This window comes from Leucopleurus acutus, assembly GCF_964270905.1.
Source record: "Leucopleurus acutus genome assembly, chromosome: 15".
Taxonomy (NCBI): Eukaryota; Metazoa; Chordata; class Mammalia; order Artiodactyla; family Delphinidae; genus Leucopleurus; species Leucopleurus acutus.
The window spans coordinates 1,562,234-1,583,667 of NC_139157.1; the positions used below are offsets into that span (position 1 = coordinate 1,562,234).

The 21,434-nt window shown below is 50.6% G+C and overlaps 1 protein-coding gene across 2 annotated transcripts in view; it reads right to left on the reverse strand.

Annotated features, from left to right (window-relative positions):
• SMOC2 (SPARC related modular calcium binding 2) overlaps positions 1–21,434 on the reverse strand; it is a gene marked incomplete at both ends in the record, with an annotated part of 153,489 nt that overhangs the window by 8,287 nt on the left and 123,768 nt on the right. For both annotated transcript variants that reach the window (XM_082855438.1, XM_082855437.1), the window contains 2 exons: positions 465–739; positions 2,571–2,670. In XM_082855438.1, the coding sequence (XP_082711564.1) occupies positions 465–739; positions 2,571–2,670 (375 nt within the window). The remainder of the gene's footprint in view (positions 1–464; positions 740–2,570; positions 2,671–21,434) is intronic.

Sequence of the window (21,434 nt, forward strand, 5' to 3'; positions counted from 1 at the left end):
GGTTCAAGGAAGAGAGACACACCTCTGGTAACGCAGCTGAAACACTGTTTCAACCATTGAAATAACTGGTTTGGAAACAGGAATTATTGAACTGCTAATAAACCGGGCTGAATGTTTGGTCGGGCTCATGCGTGGAGTTCCCGAGTTACTCCCAAGGGTGCCCAGTTTGCTGTTCAGCATCAGAAGGCGCCCCTGGAGAAGGGCACCCCCTACCCCGCGCCCCTCGGACGGAAGAGTGAGACTTGTCTCCAGACACCACTCAGCTCCCACCTTTCCCACCCGGCTTGCCCTTGACCGCTTACGACGGTCTGTGAGTGCTTCCACGGACGGTGACCTACAGTCATGTGACACATCAGACTTCCCTCCACCCTCAGACTGCAAGGACAGTCTCTACATCTTAAGACTCAACAGACGCCGTCGAGAGTGGACACACGTGGGAGCAAAATAATGAGAAAGGCTCTTACTGTGCCGTTTCCTCGTGTTAGTTTCACCTTCTTCTCTGGTCACGCCCAGGCAGCCCATCAACTCTTGCAGGGAAATGGACTTGTCGTTATTCACATCACAGTATTCAACAAACTTCTTCACGCATTTTTTGGGTTTGGACTTCTTCCGAAGGAATCTCTTGAAGGGCTTGATTTCCTTTTTGCCGATGTCCCCACTGGAGTTTTTATCCAGCAGTTTGAAATACCAGTGGACCACTCTCTCCTCCAGCGTGTGGCTGGGGTCAGGTTCCGAGAGCCTGGAAGACACACGGGTGGTCAGGGGCCCCCGGCAGCCTGGCTGCCTCCCCACCCCGGCCCTGGTCCCTCCAGCGAGGGCCCCCGTGCTCTGACTTTCCTGGAAGGAGGGCCTAAGGCTGCGTGGCTTCGCCATTTGATATAATGATTTTTAAAAATAACTTAGAAATAGAAATTTGGCAAAAAATTTTCAAGTTGGTTTCAAAATGGCAAATGGCACAGTGAACTCGTGCAGGCCAATCACGCGCTGGGCGTTGGCAAGTCACGCGGACAAAGCCCCGTGGGGATGGCCCATCGGCCCACACATCGCACACCTACTCAACCTGGGACCCAGAGGATCTCTGCTCCTTTAATTGTGACTCACGGGCAGGTTGCTTATGCCACGGATAAACTAAAGGGTGCAAAACAACATATATCTTAAAGTGGTAACCAGACATCTTTCCCTGGATTAAAAAAAACAAAAGGTTGATGCTTTAAGATATAAGTAAAAAACTCTTCTAGAAGGCCTGGCTTTGAGGCTGATCTTGGAGCCATCCCAGATGTTACACTGGGCCTTCTCACCACGTGGAAGGTGCAGCAGGTGCTCACCCAGTCCCTGGTCCTTCCTTCCTTGTCTAGCTGTTGGTCTCTGCGTTTCCATGGGCGTAAAGAGTGAGTCAGACACCAAAAGTTCCCAGGTGTTAGGGCTTTCTGATGCTATTAGTTATTTCCCAAATTTTCAGAGGACCTTCTAGGATGGAACTTCATTTACTGCTTTCAGTTTTAGTTTTACAGAGAAGATCTATCTTTCCAAGAATATAAGAGGTCAATTTGAAAATTGGGTGATTATTTTTTTTTTTTTTGCTTCATCATTTAATTTACTACTGGATTCATTAGCACTGCCTGTTTTTCTTCTGCAGTCTTACTCTTAAACAGAGACAGAGGGAGGCAGGCTTTGAGCTGAAGAAGACCAGGAAGCTTTAGATCATCTAGAATAGGTGACATAATCAAGGTTTGGGGCAGGCAGGGAAGAAGGCCAGTGCTCTAAGGAAATAAAGACAGCGAGATTCCCAATCAGAAAATGTGCTTTAAAATAGAGAGATTAATTAGTACTAATTAACAGGGGAGATCCAGCACTTGAAACACTGTATCCATTAAACACTGCAAACTACCCTCCTAGGGACGTCACCCACAGAGACGAACGGCTTCGGGGAATTAACAGTCTCTCCGGAAGCAAAGCTCAAAGCCTCAGCCCCAGAACTGCAGAATTTCCACCAGGCACACAGAGCAAGTTTCCAGAGTTTCAGAAGTCAGATTTTGAACCTTTTGTTGATGTAATTAATGCCACTGAATTGCAGCCTTGAAAATGGTTGTGATGGTAAATTTTATGTCATATATATTTTACTGTAAAGAAATCCTATTTTGAGAATTTTAATTTGAACATTTTAATTCAAAGTATTTAAAATCCAGTCAATAGCTCTAAAATGTGATTCCAAAGCGGGAAGCCCTCTGGACCAGGGTCCTCTCATCCCCTCCCCTCCCCCCGCCCCCGCCCCCGCCCCCGCCCCTGCCTGATGGAACCTGGGAAAATCCCAAGGTCTGGGCCTTGTCCCTGATGGCAACATCCTCCCTGGGTTGATCGCATTACAAGAGAACCTGCTAAACAAATGTCCTCCAGGCAAAGGAAGTGACCTCAGGTTTGGGGAGGGGACCTCTTTCCTGCAGGCCCTGCCGTGTCCGCTAAGCGGATCAGGCCTCAGATGCCAGTGCCTGGGCTCTGCCCTCCAGCTTCTGAGAGTTCCCTGAATGCCAGGCTTCCTCCCAGCCTCCTGCTCTGCAGTCGTGCGCACGCACCTGCCCGGGGAGGAGGGGTCGGAGACGGCGTGGACCATGTCTGTGGACAGCGCGTCCAGCACACTCGTCAGAAACTCGTTCTTTTTGGCACCAGGACAGCCTGAAAAAAATCAAGTATGGACATCTTTTCATATTTCCCAGAACTCCAAGAGTACAGCAGATTTTTCTCTGTAATGGGAAGAAAGGCTTATGTAGGATTTGGAAATCGGTGTGTTGCTTCTGAGCATATACCCTGAGACACACCTAATTCAGAAAGAGGCACGCACCCCAGCGTTCACTGCAGCACTGTTTACAATAGCCGGGACATGGGAGCAACCTAGATGTCCACTGACAGATGAACGGATAAAGAAGATGTGGTACGTATACACAGCGAATATACTCGGCCATAAAGAAGAATGAAATCATGCCATCTGCGGCAACATGGAGGGACCCAGAGATCACCATACTAAGTGAAGTCAGACAGAGAAAGACAAATATCATAAGTGATAGCACTTACCTGTGGAATCTAAAATATGACACAAATGAACTCATCTATGAAACAGGGACAGACTCACGGACATAGAGAACAGACTTAGGATTACCAAAGGGGAAAGGTGGGGCGGGGGGAATAAATTAAGAGTTTGGGATTAACACATACACACTACTAAATATAAAATAGATAATCAACAAGGATCTACTGTAGAGCACAGGGCACTCTACTCAATATTCTGTAATAACCTATATGAGAAAAGAATCTGAAAAATAATAGATATATGTATATGTATAACTGAATCACTTTGCTGTACACCTGAAACTAACACAACACTGTAAATCAACTATACTCCGATATAAAATAAAAATTAAATAAACAATCAGTGTGTCGGGCGCCCTGTACCAACAAGCTCATTTGAACACTTATAAGCATGCTGCAATCCATATATGTTGATTTTAAACAGTTTCTGTGAATTACAATCTCTAAGATTTATTGAATTATTACTATGTGAGACTAAGAGATTCCCAGACATTATCATCTCATTGGTCCCAAAGCTGCAATCCCAGTAGGTAGCATCACTGCCCCACATTACATAGGAGGCCCCGGATGCTGGGAGACACCCCAAGCTCACGTGGCTGGAGAAGACACGGCCCCAGAGTCCTGTCAAGGGAGCCTGAGTCCGAAGGCAGTGGAGGGCCTTCGAGTAATTCTGTAATTGAGTTTACTGGAAGCTCAACATTCTGCAATATACTTTACCTACAAGTTAACTACCCCTAAACTCCCCTCCACCCTCCTCGCCGTTTCGGGATAAAGAGATGCAGCTTGACATGTCTTCCTGGAGTCTGGGAAGCAGGAGGAACGTTCCACGCGGATCGGATGGTGGCGCTGTGTTACGACAGCCAAGTCGTTCAAAGACCAACGTGTTTATACAGTTAGAGAACTCTGGGTTTCATAAATTTCCTTTTGACACAAGTTTTTGTTATTATTATTCAAGCACATGTTAATTGCCTAGAGCAGGAATCCATTTACACCAGTTTCCACTTCGTTAAATACACACATCAGAAAACAGATGCGAATCCCTAAGGGTCGGGGAAGGGCGAACATAGAGCTGTGTTATTCCCCTTTTCCCTTTGAACGCAACTGGAAAGGTAGATTATAATCTATAGGGAAACCCCCAGGACCCCTGCAAGAATGTTACTTTTCAAGAAAAAAATAATTATCTCATTAACTATTCCGTGGGGAGGCAATGGCAGACTTGAGGCTGCAGGCGTGTCTGGGGCCGTTGGGGACCTGGGGGACTTCCTGCAGCCCTGTCAGCGCCAGCTCTGAGACAGGGCAGCGCCCTTTGCCCTTTGTCACAGTAATGAATGCTTCTGAGAGCAGCTCGCCTGACCACCAAGAGGAACAGAGAACAGCAGGCAGGCAGGCAGGGGTGTGTCAGGGGGTGGGCATAACCCGCCCCGGTCCCAGCTGCCCCCGTGAAGTCCCACACCCCGGCTGGCGTCAAGATACCCCGGGAGGGCTGTGGTGCAGGTAGGAGACACGCAGGTGTCTGGGAAAAGGCTGAGCTGATGAGAAACTGCTCAGGGCTGTGAACAGCTGTAAGAAAGCGTTACGCTTGTGCTCTGTGCGGTGAGTATGACTTCAGTGGGGACGCACCCCGGTTATTTTGTTGCTGTTAATTTTATCATTTCCCCCCAAAGGAGGTAAAGCGACACAAGATTTTTAATTAGAAAGTGATGTATATGCATCAGGAAACACCAGACTAACAGCACCTAAAGGCTTCAGAAGGCTTTAACACAACGAGCAGTTAAATTTAATCGACTTCTAAACCAATATCAAATCAATCCTGCCATAGCATGTTTCTAACGTGGTATAAGCTACAGACGGCGGAGCGCACAGATCTTTCTGCTAAGGATCATATTTCGCAGTTGAGAGCTACTTTAGTCCAACAGAGAATACTTTTCGTATTGATTTGCAAAGACACTGAACTTCACTTAAGTAAAGGAAAGAGAAAAACGGTTTAGGTTCAGCGAGGCAGAGCTGCTGCATCCTGAGACCAGCCTCCAGGTGATGTCCGCCCCATGCTCTGTGCACACACGAAGTCGACTTGCTGATGGGAAAGCCCGCTCGGAGCGAACACTTGTTGGGACCCAGGCGGAGGTCTGGGGTCCGGGGGTGAGCAATCTTCCCAGACCCGTCAGATCCCGGTTCTCGGGGCCGAGGTCCTCACCTGGCTTGACGGGGAGACGGAGGTGGAGGGTGACCTCGCACTGTGAGAAGTGCGGTTCCTGATTTTCAGGACAACCACTCCTGAAATAGCAACAGCAGCGCCATTTCCAAGTAAGCGCGTGGATACACAGGGATGGGGCGGCACCCACAGCGACGCGCACTCCGGGAAGACAGTCCCTGCGTGTCCAGGGTCGGGCAGGGTCGACGGCCGACCGGACTGAGGACAGAGAGGTGAAAGGGCCTCGGCCTTCGCTCGCTAGCTGTACTTCAGCTCACGTGCCTTTACTCAGATATCCTGAGAGGGTGCTTCCTCAGGGGGACACGAGAGCCCCAGGCACGCTCATCCCAGTACAGTGTTTGTAAAAATGAGAAGAACTCAGAATGAAAAATTAGCACATTATTAAGAAGTGAATTTTCATTATATGAGAAATGACATAAGTACCATGAAATCTAAATTTCACCACCGTGAAATGGACCAGGCCTCGAAAAGGAACAACGGGGCTGGCGGTGAAAGGGACGCACCCCCCAAACCGCCGGGCTCTCTGCAAAGCACAGAGCAGCGCTCTCAGCTCCTCCACAGTCACTCCCTCGGGCCACCGTGGCGACCGCGGAGATCTGGGTCCTGCCCGCAGACCACGCTTGTGGCCACGCAGCCTCCCGTGTCCTGGGCTCAGCTCATCGAGCTGTCCCCCCGGGGACGTCAGCGCCCAGGGACCTCCGACCTCCTCGCAGCAGCTCACCTCCCCTTCCGCCTGCACGGCCTCCATGCGGCCAGAAGCGCCCATAAATCTTGTGTCCTTGAAGCCACAGCCTGCAGGCTCCGCGACAGGACACCTAGCCACTGTTTATTTGTGTCCGCCCACAAGCTTGTTCCCTGCGGGAGTGGAGTAGAGCTCAGAAGGCTTGGGTCAGGGGAGACGCAGGGCAGGGACGGCCCCGTGCCAGGAACTTCCATGGAGCACTGACAGCCAGTTAAAGAAACATTTGTAGAGAGAGGAAACCAGGCTGTCCCTTCAGAGCTAGAAGCAGAATGACTGCAACCATTTATTTACAAACCTGAGGCAAAATAAGGCGGCCGCTTGTGTTGAAGATGCTTAGCGATTTCAGTCACCTGTGGGGTCCGAGGGGAACACTCGGCATCCTGTTGCGTTTCTGTGCAGACACTGGGTTCTGCTCCTGGTCTGTCCCCCAGTAAGCTGGCGGCCCCGTCCCAGGGCAGCCCCCCACCCGCCTGCCCCCGTCCTCAACCCCGGCTGCCTGTTAGCAATGAGCCGACTGGCTGCTGGCTCCCGAGATGCCAGGCGCCACTCGGCCCCAGGGAAACTGGGTCATATGTGATGCCTTAAAAACTTACTTTACTTGATACCTCTTAAAATGAATGTGTTCTACACTGTCTACAAAACATCCTTATTTTAAAAAAGCAAAAGTTTTTGGTATAGAAATGGCTGATTTCAGCAAATTTACTTATACAGTTTCGTCTTTTCCCTTTTCCTTTAAAGTACAGATTGAAACATTTTCAGGACTGCTACCTGGACCACATCATGAAACCCCACTCCATATGGTGACTAGTGAGCACTCAGGATCACCCCCTAAAGGAAACCCGACACCAGAGGAAGGGAAGTCGGAGGGTGGCAATGTCCTCCTGCAAGTACCAAGAGAAGGCATGAAACGGTGGCAATCCGTACTTTTGCGCCCATGTTAGCCAACATCGGTCCCTAACTGTAGTCCGAGCACCACCCAGCAGGTGAGGTCTGTGGGCTGCTGGGCAGGGAAGCCGGGAGGGGGCATCCCACTAGATGACCAGGTGACTGGATGGGATGAAAAGTGTCACAGGACAGCGACACTAATTAATCTGGCTTTCAAGCATCTAACAGTGGGCAGCTTAAAATCTCCATCTGGCTGGTATATTATTTCAAATGTCTAGAAAACTAATGTAGGTGAGAAATAAAATGAAATGGAAACAAAAATCACACCCTTCTCTGATTTTTTTCATATCTGTCTGAGGAGCTGTGTGTGTGTGTGTGTGTGTGTGTGTGTGTGTGTGTGTCTGTATTATACCTGCACACTTATTAACTCCATTATAATTACCTACTTTTCTGTTTATAGGTTTAGCTCCTCAAATTTGGAAGTCAACCAATGGGGAACAAATTTCTCTAAATGTTTATCAGGTATGTGTCACGTCTGTCAAAGAACTCTGGCATGGCATCTTAGGATTCCCTGTGAGGAGGCAGCAGGGAGACACATGGATGGGGGAGGTAGGGATACAGGAGGTGAGATGCAGGAGGTGAGATGCAGGCATCCCTTCTCCCTTGGCCCATGGCTGTGACAACAGGGCCAAGCAGAAGCCTGGAAGTGTTGTATTTTTCTGGACTTGGTCAGAACTTTAATGGAGGAACTGGACATTCCCAAAGGCCTGTATAGTGTCTTCAGTGAAAAAAACCAGAGAACTTGGGCAGGTAGAAAATTCTCCTTGCAACACCAAATCCCTGAAGATCAAAGTTTTATGGTAATAAAGCCAGGATTTAAAACACACATAAGGCTTGTCTTTCTCCCAAAGTTTTAAGAATGTATCATAGCAATTTTCAGGGAAGTCCAGTTTTGTGCAATTTCCCCCAGAGTAATATGAACGCATTTTACCTGTAGGGTGTGGGTCAGAATTGAGACCCGCCATTCGCTGCCTTCAGGGGTTGTGAGAAACGGGAATAAAGTTACACCCGCTCCTCTAGAAACATGAAGAAAAGCACGGATAACTGTCTCTGCAATGGATTAGAGCCACTCTTGCCTGAAGACTAACACAGTCTTAAGGTTGCCAACTCTACGTGAACTTTAGGCACCAGATTTTAAATCCCTTTATTTAATGTGCAATATTTTGAACTCCATAAAAGCAGCTGGGTGGTGTGTAATTTCTTTCTCAATTACCTCTACCTGAAAGTAAGTGTAAACACAGGATGAACTGTGCTGTGCTCTTTCCCTGTGTGTAACCAGAGGCCCGCAAAGTGCTCCAGGTGCGACCCACGCACCTCCTGGACCCTGAATATTGCCTGGGTCTGCGCGTGCAGACACAGTGGGTCTGTTCCCTGGTGGAAGACTCTCCTCGTGCAGCTGAGGAGGGGAAAGTGAGGCATCAAATAAAACCATCCACGGGGTTGATCATCTCGAGAAACGGGAAATAAAACTGCTGTGACGCTCATCGTCACCGTTTACAGCACAACAATCCGGTGAAGAGAAAGAAAAGCTCTACAGAATCTGCCACAAAGTCAAGGGCCTCTGAGACCCAGAGACAAAGGTGCAGAGAGACTCTCTGGCCCAGTAGCACTGTGACCCCCGCTCTGCTCCGCGGTGGGCTCTGCCAGCGCTCAACTGCAGAAGCCTGCTTGACCCTGCCGACAGCCCACAAGCACGGCAGCCCTGCGTCTTCCCTCGGCCGAAACGCTGGCCTCCTTCTGAGTCCACATTCTCCTCAATTAAACACTGAGCTCGTGGGTTGTTTCCCAAGCACTGACTTCCCTTAAACACGTACAACACGCCCATCTCGGGCCATGGGGTCCACGCATCCCACCTGGGGCCCCCGGGGTCCACGGAGGGGGGTCCCCGCACCTGGGGTCTGTGCTATTCCACCAACCTGCATCTTCCAGCCCCCATGCTTCCGCCTCAGGACAACCTGCCAAACTGGGGATCACGGCGAGGTTCTGCCAAGGGAGAAGGGGGGGCGGGGGAAGGGAGGGGAGGAGGCGGTCAGAGGAAGACCGAGGTTCTGGCTGAGCTGGAGAACCGGAACCCCGGGGGGGAGGGCCCTGCGTCGCCCTCACTGATCAGGAGTTCAGAGGCTGCCAGGCCGTAGTCGCCGTGTTGGGGCAGAGGGGCACACACAGTCCAGGGCCCTGCCCTTTCCTGCGGGTGGACGGTGACATCTGACAAATTAACATCTCCCTGCTGAGGACCCGGGCCCTGAGGCGTGGAGCAAGCCCTTCTGAACGGGCAGAAGGAGAAGCTCGCCTAAAGGCCCCGGGGCTGGGGGCAAGGCGCTGTGAGGAAGCCCGGGCGCGTGGGCCGAGACGGGGAAGGACGGCGGGAGTGAGACGTGGGGTGCAGGCACCGCGGGGTCCCGGAGCCACAGAAAGGAGCTGGGACTTGATCTGAGGGGAAATCGCAGCCCTTGGAGGATACGGACGGGCCGCACCATGTGATTGATGAGTGGCACGGAGCCCACTCTGTGGGTTTTCGATGGACAGTGGGGTCCCCGGGAGCCCAGGTTGAGGCTGTGGCCTGTGGTCCAGGGACAAGATTGCTGAGACCAAGGTCAGAGTGGAGCCCAGAGACCTGAGAAGCGGGTTCAGGGGAAATCAGGGGTTGGAGGGGGCAGCGCTCCAGGGCTGGGGCTACGGCCAGGTCACACAGCCTCCCGAACACGACAAGGACAGAGGACATTCTCAGCAGAGGGTGCACTTGGATTCAGTCCCCAGATCCGTTCTTATAAAGTTGCTCACGCCGAGCTTCCTACGGGCACGAGTGGAAGATGACGTGTCCTGTTACTCTTTCTCTGTGAAACATTTTATGTCCCTCCCTTAAGTTAATAAGTGCCTTTTTCTTAATTTTTAACTTTATATGCATTTTAAACGTTTAAAAAGTTAAAGAGATAATTAGAAAAGTTTCTTTGGTCACGCTTATTGTAAGATCCGTAAAATATCTGTAGCTAATAAAAGGTACATGAAGTGTATCTTCATAAATCCTCCCTGCAACTTGGAACTGTTTGAGTGTCATGGTCAAGATGACGGTGTTAGAACCCGGTGGCCCCTGCATGTCAGGAAAGCACATAGTCAGGACGCCTATTCATCCTTTAAAACATCTACATGGGAGACAGTGAGGAAAATTCATCCTCAAAAAACGCCCTAGGGCTTCCCTGGTGGCGCAGTGGTTGAGAGTCCGCCTGCCGATGCAGGGGACACGGGTTCGTGCGCCGGTCCGGGAGGATCCCACATGCCGCGGAGCGGCTGGGCCCGTGAGCCATGGCCGCTGAGCCTGCGCGTCCGGAGCCTGTGCTCCACAACGGGAGAGGCCACAGCAGTGAGAGGCCCGCGTACCGCAAAAAAAAAAAAAAGAAAAAGCACTAAACTTTCCACTCTTAAGATAAAATCAAAATCACTACTCTTATGTATTAACTCTAATTTTAAATCTTTTCTATATTTACATATTTTATATACTGTATTTATTTTTTCGTATTTTCAACACAGCTTTTCATTATTCTAAACAAAGAGGTTTGTAGCTTGAGGTTGTGCTTTGATTACTTAACATTTAGTAATATCGGAGTTGGGTTAAAGTCGATGCCTAAAGGGACCCCAGAAATGATTCTCGTGGAGATGCGGTCAGAGAGAGCCGGGGCTCAGAGAATCCGCCTTCTCATTCACTAAATGCCCTGAGGTTCCCTCAGCTGTGATGTTCGAGACACTCTTTGCCTTTGATTTTATTTCTCTTGGGTGGGTCATCTGAGTCCAGCATGTGCACTAGGAATTCAGAATAGCTGATAAGTTAACTGTGAATATTTGTCTCAGAGACGGTGTTTATGTTTCCCGAGTCTCCCTACATTTCTCAAGGACAATATTATGTCCTTCAAACACTCGTTTGATAGCTACTTATTAACCACATGCTGGGTGGAAAGCACCGCTTGTACCCTTAAGGAGCTTATAAAGTAAAATACTGGTGACAAGAGAGGAGGGTTTATGGTGATAAAGTAAGACAGATGTCAGTTTTGTGGGAAGCACAGACTTTCTGGAGGTCTCCTGTCGGCCGAGGAACAGGAAGCATTTGAGGACACGGGTCCACGTCGTAATGAGGTGTTTTGACCAGCAGATGCTGTCGGCAGTATTAGGGTTACTTCTGACCATCCCTTCAAGGCTTTCCTGAGTCAGGCGGCTTCCCTCCCTCTCACTGTCACTCAGAGCAACAAAACAACTACCTTTGCTTGGATTTTCTCCCGAGCACAATATTTTGAATGTTACCAAACCGACAGTGAAATGCTTAGGTGGTGCATCTTTAAGACCACGGAGAAGGGATAAGCGTGGACTGTCTTCTCTCGGAAGGCTGGGACACCCCGGCCCTTCGGGAAGCCATCCTCCCTCTAGTAGTTGTGACCTGAGGTTGTGCAGGCACTCCCTCAACACAACTCCGCAAAACAGAGGACGGAGCCACGAAGGGGAGAGAGCGCATCCTCATGCAGAGGTGAGGCTCCTGTGGAGACACGGCCGGGTCCACGTGGCGCCAAGGACCACGGGAGGAGCTCTGCCTGTGCTCAGTGTCCCAGCATCCCTCGGAAAACCGAGGTCACTGTGCCCAAGAACTGCGTGTGTGCATGTGAAACTCGGGAGAGAGCTGTGATGCTGTGCTGTGTATGGAAGCATCGCTTCCCACTTCTGGACACGCACGTTTGTTTATTCTCTGCCCTGCCGTCCACCAATGGACCCAGCAGTGTGGGCGTGTGTTTCTGAGAGGATTTCTGAAATATTTCCCAAGACAATGGACCACCTTCCTGTGGGAGCTGAGCCGGGCTGTCCCTGTAAGGACAGCTGCTAATTACCACGCGTTCTAGGCCTGGGAAAACAGAAACAGCAGCACGGTTCCTGCTCCAGCCCCAGGGAGGACAGCCACGCGGCCGGTGGGCATGCACGCTTGCACTGCCCACAGCACCTGCAGCCGAGGGAGTGGCCACACCTGTGCCCCGACCAGCGGGATCTAACCTGATGTCCGACGGAGGGATGAGGAACATCGGATGGAATCTCGGGCTGCATAACCAGACAGAGGCCTGGCCAGGTACAGGTGAGCGGGTCCGGGCGGTGCGGGCAGCTCTCCTCTATTCCAGGAGCTCGGCGTGGGAACCCTGGCGGGCGCAGTGCCCCTCACCCTGCAGCCCAGCATCTGCCTGGCCCGGCCGCGAGGAAAGAACAAGCAGGTGGTTTGGGCCCAGCGACGGGACCGGATGTGTCCCCCCAGCACACAGGCTGGAAGGACCGGACTCAGGCCAGGTGTTCAGACACAGGCTGGTTGCTTTCTCTCTGCTTTCCACTTCAGTGGAGAAACCTTTCTTTCCAAACTCCTAGTTCATTTACTTTTACTTTTGATAGTTTGCTCTACAATACAGGCTCTTTCATATCCTTTACGAGGAATCCAGGAAGGAACACGGGCTTAACAACCAGATAGATGGCTCAAACCACACACCTGTAAAAAGTCATTCACCTCTGTCATAAAAAAATAAGCTTCTGCTCTACGATGTGCTTGCAAATTATACTTTATAGCACCTGCGACCTTGACTGGATTTCACGTGAGGTTGCACTTTACTAAACTTTAAAATACTAAGAGTGAGCAAGTGGTTTCGTGGCCATCCCACCATGGGATGGGTGACCTCTGCTGCTTCCCTAACTGCCAGCCAGCACGTGAGTCACCGCAGCCCCGAGACGGAGCCCTGGGCTCGGCCGCCGGTGCCCCCGGCGTCAGTGGAGGCCCCGCGCCTGCCCTGTCTTCACTCTCTTCCTCCCCCCACACCCCCTGCCCCGTTGAGCTGGCCGGTCAGATGCCCCATCCCCAGCAAACCCTACCATGGACACGGGGAGGCGATCCCCATTGGGAACCACATACCAACAGCAGCAACGAAACTACGTGACGGTCCCTGATGAACTAGAGAAAACAGGAGGCGAGGGACAGCGCCGTTGACGGCCAGCGACCACCAACCAATCTCTGGGGCCATCTGGGGTTTTAATCACCCCAGTGCATGCCGCAATCACCTCCTCAGAGCCCCAGACACAGAAACAAAGCCAAGGTGATGACAGAGGGGGATTCTTGTGCTGCCGCCGGGGAGGGAAATGGTCCCCGTGAGCCGAGGGCTCTCCACGTGGGCTGGGGCCGCCCCCGCTCACGTTTCCAGGGACCCCGCCCCGGGCATCAAATAGAGCAGGGACCTGGGCCATCTCTGCAAGCTCTGTAATCTCATGATTTGGGGGGAATTTTAAACAGACATGAGGGACAAGAGGTAGAAACGACACCACCTCTGAGGAAATGGCCTCGTCAGCCTCTGTGCCAGTTAATGGCCCTGCAGACTCTCTGCTCAGCCGGATCAGAGAGTGGACCCATCCCAGGAATTTGCTAGAATGTCTGCATCTTAGGAACAAGTCCCAATTTTAGTCAATTTTCAATGCAAAGCTTATTGTAAACCTTCACAGATAAATACAGGAAGAGACGGCTGTCTCAAGGAGTTTTCTTTTTCTTCCCTGTGGAATGGAAGCAGTTACACACTTGGCAGAACTGGGGCAGATCACCGAAGGTGCGGTCTTGCAGAAGCAGAGGTCTGGCCACATTTCGGAAGCAACAAGTTGTTGCTGTTTTTTTTCTCTACGGCTAGACCAGCTACGCAGAGCCAAAAATGGTGAATTCAGTTGACAATTTGATGAATGAGATGAGAAACTACGGCTGAATCTAAACAAGGAATACTCTATCCTGAAAGTGTCAACTTCTGAAACATTTCTAGGGCGACGGAGCCAGCCCCAAGGTCTGCCGGGTCCAACTCACAGTAAATGCATACAAACAAGAGCACACAGCAGCCGTTTTCTCTTTTTCAAAAAAAAGTCTGTTTCTTCCTCACATCACTTAATCTTTGCCTAAATTTCTAGTTCTTTTCTTCGTTTGAGTCACAAATAGAATGATAACAAAACAACACTGCAGACTTCAAAGTCGTTCTGATGTTGTGACCTAAACTGTTACAGACCCTACACTTTTCACCAGACTCACTCTCTCGCCCAACCATGCATCGTCTTCCTGGCATCGTGTCAGTGAGGAGATGGGTAGCGTGCGGCTCGGGACCACATTGCTTCCAACGTGCCCTCCTGATGGAAATTCTCCACTTTCATCACCAGCCCTGCAGCTCCACAGCCGACCTCTGCTTCATTCCTTTGCACACAGGGTCCTCTGTGCCCACCTACCCCCCAACACCGAAGCCTCCCTCCAGGGCTCTCCTCCCACCATGTCTGCCCAGGACCCTCCAAGCTGGAGTCCCCACCCTTCCTCCAAGCTCCCAACAAAAACAAAGAGGGACTGTCGCTGTAAACTAGAGCCACTTGAGCGCCCCGCCGCGAGAGACACCGAGAAAGCGCATTTAATTCAGGCCTAGCCCAGTGACAGGCACTCTTCAAAGCTATAGTCCAACAGCATGGGGCTTTCTGGGTTGCCAAGGCGTGACAGAGCTGGCTTCTGGGAGTGAACACAAAGTCAAAAGAGGTCTGTGCTTATACTTTCTGTCATAAAATGCATACTAACGTCATTCAAAGGCAGCACCCTTTCTCTTGGGGTTAAAGTCTGTTGTCCCGTGAGTGTCCACACGGACGGTCCCAAAGGGCCCAGGGGCCTTGGTCAGGTGGAACCTGGTGGAGCTGCGCGCTCCGTCCGGGCAGCGGGGGCAGGGGTGTGGCTGGGAGCAGGACACCCACGCTGGGCCTGAAACTCACCCGCGACTGCAGAGCTGGCGACCCACCCTCTGGGCTTTGGTGTGGCTGCACCGGAACCATGGGGCCACGCGTTACGTGGACAAATTCAGCTGAGGTTTCCGGTGAGAGGCAGGCGCCCTGGCACAGACATCGTCCCCGGATCTGTGTGTCCGGGCAGAGTCCACGCCCAGGGTTCACTACCAGATGTCCATTCTACGTAACACTGCTTTCAAATTAGGATACGCATTAATTAGGGAGCAAATGTTTGTATTTATTCTCCCGTACCTCCTGGAAAGACTTGAAGCAAAAACTCTGGGCCTATCTCACCAAAAACCGTCTGTTAAACCAGTGAACATTATATGCAGAAGATTTGTGCTTTCAAAGCTGCCTTAAAACAGATGAACTCACACCACAACTACCTCCAAAAATAGAGAGAGAGAGAGTTTTAACACAAAACACTGATAAAAATGAAGGTTACAAAATGAAATGCTGACCGGGAGGGCTGGAAGGCCACACGAGGACCAAAGCACCACTGAGAGGGCAGTCCAGGGGATGAGGTGAGCTGAGGGGCTCTTTGCCCTGGAACCCCACCCAGCCCAGAACTCCAAATCCCCACAGGCCTTGCGTCAGCACCACGCCCGCTGGCTCTGCCCAGCTTGGCGACATGTCTTCTGAGTGACCTTCTTCACCACGCAGGGCCTGGATGCCACCAGAAGAGCAGGGTAACATTCTTCATGGAGTCTGAGTACCACCTGCACCCCAGGGAAACAGCTCTGAAGGCTGGCCTGAAGGCCTTCGCGGGGCTTCTCCCCAGGGCATTGAGGGGAACCCCCCCCCCGACGGCAGCTCTCTGGGGGCCGCCTTCTGGCTCCAGGGCAACTGCTCTGCCCTCCTCCACTCAGGACCTTCACTTCCCAGCCCTTGGAGCGGGCCGTGCCTCTAAGTCGCTCTCGAGTGAGCATCTGAGAAGCGGACGGCAATGGACCCCTGAGTCAAACATCACATGAAGTCACGTTGGAATAACGCTCACAAACTGACGAAGGGCCACACACACGTCTTCTAACGAGAGGAGGGAACCGGGAGGGAAGCCGACGGCGTTGATGTCTCTGCTGTGCCTGGATTCAAGCAGGGGCCACACACTAAGGCCCAAGACGGCCCCCATCCCTGATGCTGTGTAAGGTGTAAATGGCACAACTGCCACAAGGAAACTCCCCAAACACTGGGGTGCTCAGAGGTCGACCAGTTTTCAGTCTAGGAGCCTAACCCTTGAGAACCAGCTGCAAGTGCTCACCTCCCATTTCAGTTACAGGCCTCTCTGAGAACCATACATTCTGAATACTTGCAAAACGATGATTCCTTGTAGATTGGTGCAGCCGCTATGGAAACAGTATGGAGGTTCCTCAAAAAATTAAGGATAGAATTACCATATGATCCAGCAATCCTACTTCTGGGTATTTAGCCAAAGAAAATGAAAACTCTAATTCGAAAAGATACCTGCACCCCAATGTTCACAGCGGCACTATTTACAAGAGCCAAGACATGGAAACAACCTAAATGTCCATCGATACATGAGTGGATAAAGAAGATGTAGTGTATACACACACACACACACACACACACACACACACACACACGAATATTATGCAGCCATAAAAAAGAATGAAATCTTGCCATTTGCAGCAACATGGATGGAATAAGAAGGTATTATGCTTAGTGAAATAAGTCAGAAAGAGAAAGCCAAATAGCATATAATTTCACTCATATGTGGAATCTAAAAAACAAACAAAAACCGAACAAAATAAATGAACAAATAAAACAAAACAAAAACCAACACCCAGATACAGAGAACAGGTTACCAGAGGTGAAGGGAGGAAGGAGGGGAGAAACAGGTAAAGGGATCAACTGCGTGGTGACAGTTGGAAACTCACTTTTGGTGGAAGCACGAGGTCGTGTAGACAGAAGTAGAAATATAATGTTGAACACGTGAAACTTATATAATGTTATAATCCAATGGGACCCCCGAATTTGTTTCTTTAATTAAAAAAAATAAAACCAGGATTTTTTTGGTGACAGCTAAGTATTGGAGATGTCCATTACAGCCTGGGCAGTAAGTGGCGGGGTCCTGGGGTCTCCTGCCCACCTGTCAGCCTACAGGGTCCCTGAGAGAAAAGTCCCCGTGAAGGTGGCCAGCAGCTCATTTCAGCCAACGTGCAGTATTACAGGCACTGAGCTGGTGCTGAGCAAACCTACGACATGGGCTCAGCTCCACCTGCAGGAGCCCTGGGGGGCAGGTGTGCATCACCCCCTTTTCTCTGATGAGCAGACAGAGACTCAGAAGGGAGCATTACAGGACACGCTGCTGGACAGTGGCCGCACCAGGCTCCCCAAATCCACACAGACGAGGGCAGCGTGTCTACGTCCTCTTACCCCTGGTCTACGTCACGGCACGCCTGCACCCATCACTTAACCGAGGACACCGTCCTGGGCTCACCTTCCCATCATTTCTGAGATGGGGGTGTTTGTCCCAGAAATGAAGAAATAGGGAAAATGTATTTCAAACCTCTGGGGAGGAAGCAAGTCTGATATGGTTCCTGAAGGTTTCAAATATCCAAAGGTTTCTTACGTATGCATTTCTCAATGTCCAAGTGATTATCTGAATATACCAAATTTCCCAAAGTTCATTTTCCAGGTCATTTTCTAGACCATCCACACCCCTGCTTATCCTGGGCAGAAGAAACACAAAGGAAACTATCCAGAGAAGAAGGACGAAGGTATTTTAGTTCACATTCTTAAGAGAGAAGAGGGAATTGGATTGGTCTGCTTTCTCACCCACACTTTGAACGTGAGAGAGAGGGAATGAACTCCTCGCGGTTTGGAGCAGACCCTGTTCCAAGGGGACGTGCATCCAAATGGACGGGACCTCCCAGGCTTCACCTTTGACCACCTGTTACGTCTCCTCGGAGACAGAGGTCAGTGGACTTGCCTCTGGTTCAAAGGCTTCAGGAACAAGGTGTTAAGTCAATGGAATAGCAGTGATCTCTAGGGAGCTTCTTGAGGAAGGGCCGCAAGGTCCTGCCTTTGGTTTTCTCATTTTCAAAAAATCTATGCAATGTCGTGGGTGGAGAAGACTTTAATGCTCTCATATCGAGCTTGGAACGAGCACATAAATGAGGATGGACTATAATAGGCTGCAGAGCAGAAGCTGAAAAATCATGATTCAAGACGATCATGGCGGCTGGACGTTGAGCCACTATCCAGATGAAATATGACCAAGGAAGTTGGAGTCCCGCACTTCGATTGTGCAAGTTCAGGATGTACAGTGTTTTACACAACAGATAATCCCTGGTTTTTAACATCCAGCAAGAGACAAGTGCCTGGACAATCTGATCCGCTATGCAGCATGGAAGAACCTTCGGATCCAGCAAGAAACAAAGGGAAAGGGTAAGGAATGAGTGATCGTTTCCATGCTTGGTTTTGGTTTTGTACCTTTAAAAACAATGTCTCACAAATAAGTTGTCAAGAAATAGAAAAGTTATTGACGTCTGGCATAAGTATATTGTGAAAAATCTGTCCTAGTACTGTGTAAGGCTAGAAATAGATTTTGGAAATTCAAAGGTAACATATTATGGAAAAACCAGAACGAACTTTCTGGCAGCCCAATAATTAAGGACGCACGGGCTATTGGTATGGAATATTAATATGGGATGTTACTTCTTTTATTCCTGAGTTAAATCATTAACTATTAACCAACCAACCCAGTTAACATTAATCAACTAGGTGTTAAACAGCCTCCTGTCATTTGAAAGATTCAAATGAAGATGTCTTTAAGATTCTGGAATTATTCCATCTCATGCTTGCAAAGCATCAAGTCTGGAAATGCTAGATGAGAGGAACGGTGGTCGTTCGGGACCGTTACGATGGGCATCGATCTCCTACAACTACATCTGCAGCCCAGATTCCATTTTGCTAACTGGTTAAACAGATAGCAGCTCTCTCCTTCTCCTGTTCTGTCAGCATCGCCCAGACCATAAACAAGTATGCGCCTGACCCAGGAAGCCATGGCTCCAGTGCAGGGTTTCAGGTAAAGGGCAGGATCCTCGAAGAAAAGACGACATATTTGCTTTTCACTTGGATCTTCGATCGATGACTGTAACTGGAAATCCTATCCTCTCTAGAAAAATATAACGATACGATTCGATGTGAAAACAAAACCGAAGAAACAGCATCCCCCTCCTCCTGGAATCTAAGCTCTTCCCAACATGCTCTTAGGTTTATTAATCGCATAGCTCTTACCTCTGCTTTATGCCCAAGTGTTTCTTACACCTGAAACGTCATCCATTCTCTGCCCTCTTGTATCTTTCTCATTCTTAATAAATTAGCTCAAAGCCCACTTTCTCCAGGACCACCCACTGCCTAGCCCAGCGGGCATGGACCCTTTTCTCCTCCGACGTCCCGACACCACCAGCAACCTCATACTTCCCGGAACCGAGCTCAGTGCCAGATGCTTTCCACGGGTCATCTCCAAGGCTACAGAGGTCAGTTTTGTTAGCACAGGTTTTTGTCGAGTTTAGGGAATCAGACCAAGCTGTGTATATTTCGTCTTTCTACCCTACAAATCTTTGACTAGGACGGCTATTGAAGGGAAGAGAGCCCTGAGCTGGAGAGGAATAAGACAGTGCAGCTGGCGAGAGGTTTACCCGGCTCCCTGGCCCAGGGGGCCCTGAGCAGTGAGGTTTCACTGCAGAACAAGCACAGGAGTCCTACCTTCTCACAGCGTAATTATTGTTCCCCAAAAGTCGACCTCTGCCGGGTCACTTGCCCGTTTCAAGCAAATGAGTAAAAGCTTTGAAAGGACCAGCAAGTCAGCCGCATAAGCACTGGGAACACCTGCTCTTCAGCAGGGCTTTAAAAATTACTGACATCAAACTACGGGAACGACGACGGACATTCAAGCACGTGACACGACACACACGAAAGAAAGCTTCTGGACCTACTTTGTCTTCCACGGCTCCACCTACCCATCCGTTCACATGTCCAGCTGCCCACTCAGCAGTGCATCTGTTTAACAAAAGGTCTGAACAATCGATCGACCTTGATGACACTCAGGTGCCCAGGCTTGTAACACAGAGCAGTGCTGTTAACCCTAAAAGCGGGTGTATAGGTAAAGGCACCCCTTCTTGTGGAAAGTCTGGCCGAATGATTTGTGTACCATAAGCCAGGCTGGACAAAACACCAATTTAATTATATCCTCAGAAAGCAGGGCTCAGGTAGTCCACGCCTCCCAGATCAGCCCAAACCCTCTGAGGACACGACGTCCAGCAATCATATGGCCACCCGAGTGCAGAGGCACTGACAGCAAGGGATGCTGGGAAGAAAGTGATCCAGGGGCGTCTCCAGGTGTCCGGTTCCTGCCTGGTTTTTACAGGGGAAGAACCAAGAGAAAGCATGTGTGGGCGACCAGAGGGATAGCGAAAAACAGGAAGTGAGGGCTTAAGCTAAGCCTGGGTGAGAGGCTCCCCCCACTGTGCCTGTTCCCAGAGTATGAACGAGAGCCGACACTGAGTACACGGAGCTCGAGGGACGCCCGGCGCGCCGCACGCTGCTCTAGGAACTGAGGACACTCCTCTCACGGCAGCGAGCTGGGCTGTGAGAAGACGTTTACCGTGGAAAAAGGGGGTACAGAGATGGTCCAATGCTCTTCCCCGTCCCCTGGCCCAGGCTGGGACAGACATCCCTGCACGGGGCTTGTCCTGGGCCCTCGCTGACCTTCACCTCAGCGATGGACCTGCTTCCCTCCCACCTACCCTGATCGGCCACAGGGAGTCAGGAGGCTGCCCTCCCCCGAGGAGCAGGCTGCCCAGTGGTGCAGCCCCGGATGGACCAGCCACGATGGGGAAGCAGTGTCCACGAGCCCCATCGCAGATTCCAGAGGCATATGTGACCTGCAGGTGACCCCAGTCGGTCTGACCCCGTTCGGAGCTCTGCTCGTAGCTCAGTGATCTTTCTGCAAACCCTCTGGAAACCCCACCAAGTAAACACCCAGGGGTGAGGAAACAAAGATGACAAGAAGGAACGTGGCTTGCCATGCTGGGAACACCACTGGTCTCACGTGTCCAGACTCAGACCCACTTCTCTAAACTATACACTCGATTTCTTTCTGAACATTGCATCTGGGTTTATTATCTCCTACAGATGTTCTGCAGGCCCAGCCCGCTCCCGAGACTGTTTAAACAGCTTGTCACAGACTGTCACTGACATGGAGAAACAGACATCCAGTGTCACTCTGGAATGGAATGCTTTGACTCAACGTTTCAATGTCTATTTATAGTTTTTCAGGTTCTGTGAAGGCAGAAATATTTTCTACAAACCAATGTTTTTACTTGGGAGACGGCCACAGAACAGCTAACTGTTCCAGGGGGTCACAGGATCGTGTTGTTCTCTTTCTAAGAACTTCTGTGTCCTCAGCACGACGGTGCCGAGGCCGGAACAGACCCTGGAACACGCCCCCTCTGGCGTTGGGCTAATCACACCCCGTCTCCACTGGGGGTACGACGGAGCCTGCCGCGCCCCCCACCCCACTGGAACACAGGCTCTCAGGAGCTGGAGGGTCTTTGAACCTGGACAGGACCAAGAAATTTAAATCTCCTGCTTCTTGGGATTTGGTCACATACAGCAACCATCAGTGTCACTGGCTTC